Source organism: Thalia democratica, chromosome 8, assembly GCF_965202585.1.
Source record: "Thalia democratica chromosome 8, ktThaDemo2.hap1.1, whole genome shotgun sequence".
NCBI classification, from domain to species: Eukaryota; Metazoa; Chordata; class Thaliacea; order Salpida; family Salpidae; genus Thalia; species Thalia democratica.
Window position 1 is genome coordinate 47816968 of NC_139172.1, and position 8580 is coordinate 47825547.

At 25.1% G+C, this 8580-nt stretch overlaps 1 protein-coding gene across 1 annotated transcript; it reads left to right on the top strand.

Moving 5' to 3' along the window:
• The first annotated feature begins 262 nt into the window (after nucleotides 1-262).
• On the top strand, nucleotides 263-892 carry LOC145843273 (uncharacterized). The gene has a single exon (XM_082950736.1). The coding sequence runs from the start codon at nucleotides 263-265 to the stop codon at nucleotides 890-892; it is 630 nt and encodes a 209-aa protein (XP_082806862.1).
• Nucleotides 893-8580: the final 7688 nt, after the last annotated feature.

Below are 8580 nucleotides of genomic sequence, written 5' to 3' on the forward strand. Positions count from 1 at the left end.
ACAACCATGAGTATAAGCTTGTGGTCGACGGCACCTTTGCTAAAATTGTCACCAACAAGAAAGTCTGTGAACACTTGTGTATCTTTATTGACATGAAAAAGATGAAATCGATCACTAACGAGCAGGAACAAAATGAGATGGGAACAGTTTTAACTCACTTCATGACAATTTACGAAAAAAAACCGATGAAGTAAAACATTATTTCAACGCAGCGTTTAAAAAGTATTTGTGCAAAAGACTCGTGAGGCCCAAGACTCCATACATGGCCTACGACAAAATTGTTGTTGATTATTTGAAAGAATTCGGTCAACCGTACGACTCAAAAGAACCGATCAAGATAATAAAAGACTTCGAGACGTCCAAAAAGTTGAACAAAGCCTTCAGGAAAGAAAGAAATCCTTGCAGAGATGTTAATTCGAATTTCAGAGTAATGAGCGCTCGCACATGGCCTGCTTATAAAAGGCTTGACGCAAATCTTATACCTGCGGTTGTAAAGGACAGCTTTGAAAGATTTCAACATTTCTACCATCATAGAGCGGAGGAGAACACATACAAGACTTTGAGAGTTTTGAACAAGAACTTTTTAGCCGAAGTAAGCTTAGACTTATCAGTCAAGACATACACTCTGCATTTGTACTCTTATTACCAGATATCAGTTATTGAGCTTTTCAATCAGAGAAGTCAATTTACTTTCGAAGAGATGTTAAACCAAACTATTTTGTCTGAAAACGATTTAACGGAAGTACTTCGCTCTCTAACATACGAGAAATCCAAAATTCTTTTGAAGAATCCTTCTGGAAATACTTACTCACCCACTGACAGCTTCACGGTCAACCAAGGTTTGGATCATGAGTCCGACAGGATCTACGTCCAAATGCTTCCGAAAGCTTAAATTTGACGGAAACATCGTTTTTAGTTATAGGTTGAAAAATTTGAAAATATACATGTTCATTGTATGTATAAGTAGTGGTATATGTTATAGATTTTAATTATCTTTTATTAAATGAAAATTCCTAAAATAAAAAACATCTTTATATAAGTAAAGTAGTTTAAAGAATTTAGCAGCACTTTTACTTAAAGCTTCTGTTAAACTTTTTTAAGGGAGATTTTGATTTTGAAACGTACTTTTTTTGTTTTGAAACTCGTTTCTTGTTCTTATGTCGAAGTTTTTTAGGTGCAAATAAATTAGTTTATATTACTAAAATGTTTTGTGTATTTTTCTAAACTTACATTAATCAGAATCAAACTGCTTATTTATAATATAGTACTTATATGTCGATAAAAATAATTAATTATTGTGCTGTTTTAAAGTATCTTTTGTTGAACAATATTACGTAAATTTGAACCCCTGCTTTTACAAAACGAAAAACTACGAATCTAGAGAAAGCCTTGAATAAATGCTTATCAAAATTGGTTCAAATTTTATGTTAATAGGAATCTGGTTGAAGATCAATATCCGACCAAATACTATTTAAAAATAGAATTTTAATCTGGCCGGATCCTTTGTTAAAAAATTATTCAGATCTACATGATTCTTAATTTGATGAGTCCCGTAGATTTTTTTATTAAGAAGTTAACAGTAATTTTAAAGTCCAACAACAGATCGTTTTTATATTTTATTTATTGTATACCCATTAAGAATTAAAATACTTTATACTACGTTTAAGATACAGATAATTAGATGTATATAATCAAAATTAAACACATTAAACTTATTTAAAATTACAATTACTAAGCTTTATACTAAAATGAGCTGAACAATAATGTTTGTAATTTCCTTTTCAGTCCTGTTTTATGTAGCTTTTACGTATAAAAAATGCAATATTGCTATTCTCAAGACCGTCCTTACGTTATTTTAATTTAACCACGTACCTTAAAAAATAGCAACTGATTACTAAATTTAGGTTTAAAATTTCAAAGGTTCATGAAAAGTTCCAAGTACTACTGTAGACTGCAATTTTAATTTTTATACATAACCTTTTTTTTGCGAAGTTTAGACACATGTTTTATAGAAATGTGTTTTTGCACGAGTTCCATCACAATCAGCATCTTTAGTGTCTATTTAAAACTAAATAACCTAAACTGTGAAAAGAATTTTAATGTTTTCGATGCTAATAACGTTTACATATGGTGAATAGTTTCTTACGACTTTTTTAAATTAACTTAACAGTCTACTAGAATTAATAGATTGCAGTAATGAAAGGTGTTGACTTTTTATTTGTAAAACATGTTTTTGTTTCAAAGTCAACGGAAAGGACTGACTTGAATTTTGTTTTATAAAACTTAATTGAATATATTCTTACTCTTTTCTTCTTCATGAGTCTTATAGGGACAAAAGCTTATTGCAAGCTGTTTTTTATTGAGTCGGTGACCACTGTTTTAAAGTAAAGTGGGCCAGAATAATTTAATAAGTAGAATGCGGTTCACTAAAGCTTTTTACTTTTTTTAAGAGGCTCAAAAGTTTTTAAATGTTTATAAATAAAATAGATTAATAAGAAGGCATCAGAATTATAACTTCAAACAAAATTATAACAGCAAAGTTGGCTTAAAATCAAAAAATATCTCCAGTTCTAGGGTAAAATAACGCCACCAACAATAAGTTTTTTGCTTTATTTTACTATAATGTAAAGTTTAAAATCATTTTTTGTCGCAATGAACTACTAACATTAATATTGAATACGTCAGCAGATTAAAGTTTTTTAAACTTTATTTCAACAACTAAACAAAAGATTATGGGATAAAAAGATTAGATTTTTTTTACATTGAGTATTATAGTTTTTTTATGAATGATTTAAAGCTAGTGAAATTGTATTATTGCAAACTTGACTAAAATATTATATCTCCTAAGACATGTTATGATATAAACCGTAACATTTAGTTTGATGTTAAATTACTAATTACCTTAACAAAATATACAAAGTGTTTAAATCGATGAATACAAACGTTTTTATAGTAATATAAATACTACCCGATGAAATTGTAAAAATCGCATAATTAACAAACTTACTAAACAATTAGTTTAAATTGAATAAACGAAAAATAGTATGTATTATTTTCAATATGTATATTTTTGTAACATAAAAATTAATACTTAAATATAGAAAATTTTAAAACTCTCGCACGAACTTTTGTAAAAAAATTAAATAAATTATGAGTGAAAACAAATTAACATTCTACAAAATAAGTTTAAATAAGAAAGCTTCGAAGCTTTTCTAAGCAAGATAAAAATTAAATTAGTACATTTTTCGAACTTATAAATAACAGAAACTTTTTGATATAAAATCAAGTTTCTATTTTATACAAATACTGTATGCTGTATTCACTCGCAGAAAAATTTATATGTAACTTCTAGACAAATTGTTAACAAAAGCAGACAACTTTTAAAAAACTAAAAAGACAAAAAATTTGTCACTAAACATCTTTTTTTTTTGACAATAAAAAGTTGTTTTAAATGGCAACGGGTGTAATCTGACGAAGACAAAATTGCACGAGGTTGCTAAATTGCACGAAGCCAAATTTGCACGAATTACATTTTTGCACGGGAGTAAGAAAAATACAGATAAAAAGTTACATAGTGATATAATAAAAACTAATATAATTTAATAAATAAATAAAAGTACTGACCGGGGGTAACAGTGATAGTAAAAAAGTAGTTATAATTAGATAAACATTAATAAAAAAAGCTACCGAGGGTAAGGGTTAAATGTTTCAGTGATAGTAAAAAGAATTATATAAAATAAAAGTAAAAAAAAAAAAAGAATTAGAATATATTTTTTAATTAAAAGTAAAAACTCAAAAAAAGAATTAACTAAACAACCGAGGTTTAGAAGTAACAGTGATTGTAAAAAAACAAATTGAAATTAACAAGGAAAAATAAAAACGTGCAAAAGTATCACGATGCAATTCTATCCCCTCATAGAAATACATATTCATGCAATTTTTTACGATCGTGCAAATTTGTCAGCTACCCGTTTTGAATTAAAATTATAGTTTGTTTCAACTTTGTTACCATAAGTAAATTCAATACACACATAAGCTCATAATAAAGATAGAATACAGTATAGAACCTTCTTTCGCAATCCTCTCCTACAGTTTATATCCTTTTCCTATAACTAGTGTTTTACAAACATTTGATAGTACTTTTGGATTCTTATTAGTGTTAATTACATGTAACAATATAACATTAAATACATTAAAGTTAACTAAGAATTTATTATTAACAAGTTTTTTTAATTAGAACATTAATTGAAAATAAAATATTAAAACCTTTGAAATTTTACATATATGTCATTTAAACAATTACAAAAAAAAATCAATGTAGTGTTTATAAAATATTGTTCTATTTATTTAATATAGTTTAAACCTTTAAGTTCTCAATTTATGTTAATAACGCATTGTATAACAACTAACTTAGTTTATAAAATACTAAGACTAAGTTCATTTTTTACAAATCTAAAAATTTATAAGTAACACAAAACATTTATAACTTAAACCCTTTAATACTTTTTATCAGTAACGTAACAATAAAGTTGAAATTACTTATTATATTTTACGAAACAAAAGTTGATATAAAATATCTATGAGCTTTAAATATTTCTAAAGAACTATTGTTTGTAATAATTTTTAATATATAAAACAAAAGTACAGTATACACCAAACTAATTATAAATGAATTAGATTTTATTTAAAACTTTGAACTGGATCTAACTTTAAAGTTCATCTGTTATCTATAGCTTTTTTGATGTTTTAGGTTATTAAAGTTTTGCAAATTGGTCAAAACAGCGCACTAAAAATTTTCTATCAAAGTAAAAAGTTTTTTATCTTAACTCCCAATTTTCAAAAATGCTTTTTATTGTTTGTTTATTTAAAGCCGCCAATACATTTATCAAAATAGTTCAAACACTTTGGTATTTATTTTGACTATTTCAGGTTTTTTAAATTTTTATAAAAACAAATATTTTACACTTTATCAAAGTTTTTTTTTGGAGTATTTGCTTGGTAAATGAATAAAATGCGAACAGCGCAAGTTTTCATGTTAGGTGAGTCAGGCAATTTATATAAGTATACGCAAGTAAACAGTGCAATTTATTGAGCGACAAAAAACAGCGCTTAGAAAATTGGTGCAAGTAAAAATGTTTCGATTATCGAGTCATACACCACGGATCCTTTCTAAAGTCTTGTCCGTGACAAACAAAGAAAGCAATGTAAAAATTTTAAAGTAAGATGATAAAGTATCGAAAACTTGCAATTTGAATAGTTTTAAACATCATTATTTGATCTTAGTTTTAATTATAATGAACTTTAATTATATTAATAAACTTTAAAAATTTAAACTTTTTATCATCAGATAGCTTATGTTATTTTTAAAATTGGTTTTACATTTAAATACTTATTTTTATTTTTTGTTTAAATAATTACAAATCAAAACATAGTTACAAGTATATAAAGTTCAGTGATGCAAATAAGTACATACATTTCCTTTGTTTAACTTTCAACAAAATATAATAAGTAATGTTTTATTATTTTAATAACAGAGAGAAAAATAATGTATCTTTAAAAAATTTTACTAATGTTAAAACAACAAATTTTTTTTTATTTAATTTGTCAAAACCAAGCTAAAATCCTGTACATCACTAACAATAAAATCTTTTTAGAAAATAGTATTTCTTTGTTCTTAGTGAATAATGCCTAAATTAAGTAATTCAAACAGCTTTTAATATTTTTTTAGTAAAAACTTCTAAAGAAAAAAGTTTTTTATTTTTTTTCTACTTAAAAAAATTGCTTTTAAAATTTTTATGACTATAAGTGTAATGGATTAAAATTAAAGTTTATTATACATTTTGATTTAAAAAAGTATTTTTTAAGAAACTTATTACTTTAATTGCTAAAAACAACTGTCAAAATTGTTTTAACTTGCTGCATTAGTTGTTTTTTGTTTTTAAGTAAACATTTTAATTTAAGGAAGTACTTTCACAAGAGTTCGTCGTAAACCGGTAAATTGATTATTTTTAAAAAGAGGTGTTATTGCCTAAGCGCAAAGTTTTCATTACTCGTATCTAGATATAAGTACAACTTCTTCTGTACAGGTACTATAATAGCAGTTTTAAGTAGTTTTTCTAAAACTTTAAAAAACTAGCAAATATAAGAATAGTTAGCTTATAAATCTACATTCGCATTTCATTCTTAAAAGCTGTTCTTTGTTATTTTTTTAAATATTTTGTATGTACTAGAACTTCATGTAAAGTAAAACTTGCAGGTTTTATTTATTGTATATTTTATTTTATATAATATATATTTTCTCGTTTTATTTTTAGCATAGAATTTCTAAAGTATTTCTTAAAATATAAGAAAATATAAATACTATATGGATTAAAATAAAGAAGGCATTAAAAAGTTTACATTTTAAAATAAAATGAGTAATAAACTTTTAAGTGCTTAAAAGTATATCAACTCTGTTATCAGGATAGAAAAAATTTCATGACATTAAGATACAAATTCTAAAAAATAAAAACTTAAAACTCGTATGTAAATTAAATAGCTTATAGTTTAAGTGGTAATTTTCAAAACTTATAAAATGTAAAACTACTAATAATGATATTGAGTTATTGTTATAAACTAAATTTCGCTAACGTTTGCAGTTTTTCAAAAAAGAAGTAGAAATAATGTTTTTTTAAATAATAAAGTACGCATAAACTTATTAGAAATAAACTACTTGTAAAATTGAAAAGTTATTGTTAAGAGTTATCATAATTTCATTTTATAAAGTTCTTAGATGTCTAGTTAAAAATGTTTTAGGTTATAGTTATATTCAATATTAGAGTTTGTCTACCAATACAATAATGGACTCACTAAAGCAAATCAAGTCAAAAAACAAAATTATTTTCGCAATTGTAACGATTGCTATTTTAGCTGTTGTAATAGGAGTTGCTTTTGGAACAAAAAAATCAAAATAAGTATGAATTAACGTGTATTATAACTTACGACAAACATTAAAATTAACTTAACTAAAAACAAATTTTTCATGCATTTATTAAATTCCTTTTTTCTACATTAAATCTTTAAACATACATACGTTTATTACATAATAAATGTTTAAGTTACAGTATAAGCAACCTACAGTTGTTTAACTAGCTCAAAAAACTTTTCATGAGAGTGATTTCAATACGTTATATAGCTTACTTGAACTTTTTAGAAATTAAAAAAAAAATGTTTTGAATACTAACACTAATTAGTTTTAATTATTACTAGAACGAGACAGAAAGTTTTGAAGAACCAATTTGGAGTAATATTTAACCAAAATTTAACTTTTTAATACTTACTTTTAAGTTTGATTTGGTAAAATAATACAATATTTAAAAACTATACAGCAAACTGAAAACAATTATTTTAGACTAGTATACGTACAAAAGTAGAGTTTTTAAGTTTTTCGAAAACTACGCACTTTTTTTTTAAAGTTTAAACTATGAATTTGTTTCAAGGATGTTTTACTTTTGAACTAAGCAAATCTTACCAAAATTTTACTGAATCAAAAGAGTACTGCAGAAATATTAACGGTTCAATGGTTTCAAGCCTTCTTGGAAATATTGGAAATAGTTATCACAAGTAATTAATATGTAAAACTAAAGAGCATTAAAATATACTACAAGCTAGATTTGTTATAAAAGTCCTTTACTTTTTACATATTTAGAAATTGTTCAAGATGAATTACATCTGAAATAATAACAAATTATTTTTAATGTTTTAAAACAGTTAGATATGAAACTATTTCTAGTCTAACATAATTTTTCTTTAACTTTAAAATGTTTTTTTGACGTCTTTTTTTAAAATATAAATAATCTTTATAGTGTTGTTTAAAAATTATACGTTACAAAATTTGCATCGGCTGTTTAGTATTTTTATTATTTTAGTACTTAAAATTTCAAAAACATACAAAGATAATACTGAATACCAAGTATTTTCAGAAAATAAAAAACTAAAAACTAAAATATTACTAAATGAATTACAATATTTAAAAATTTATTTAATCTGATTAAAATTTGTCGCCGCGTATAAAATTGCATGAGGGGACAAATTGCACGAAGAAACTTTTGCATGAGGGGATAAAACTGCACGAAGATACTTTTGCACAGAGGGTCACTTTTGTGCGAAGAGATTTTTGCACGAGCAGACAATATTGCACGGAGATAATATTGCATGGGTTTTTATTTTTTATTTTTTTTATATATATATTATTTATTACTGTTACCCTTAACCCTTACCTCGGTCCGTAGCTTTTTTTTTTATTAAATTATTTTTTAGATTTTATTTCTTTTTTTTTCTTTATTTTTTTACTCATGTGCAAAAATGTAACTCGTGCAAAATTGACCTTTGGTGCAAAATCGTCTACGTGCAACTTTGGCTTGGTGCAAATTTGGTTTCGTGCAATATGTTCACTCATGCAATTTAGTAACCTTATACATTTGTGTCTTCGTGCAATTTAGATACGTTTCCCAAAACTGTACATGCTTTTAAACTTAAATACTTGTGGTAATCGTAGTAACAATTTAATAAGTTATGAATCAAACGAAAGAAGCTTTATTT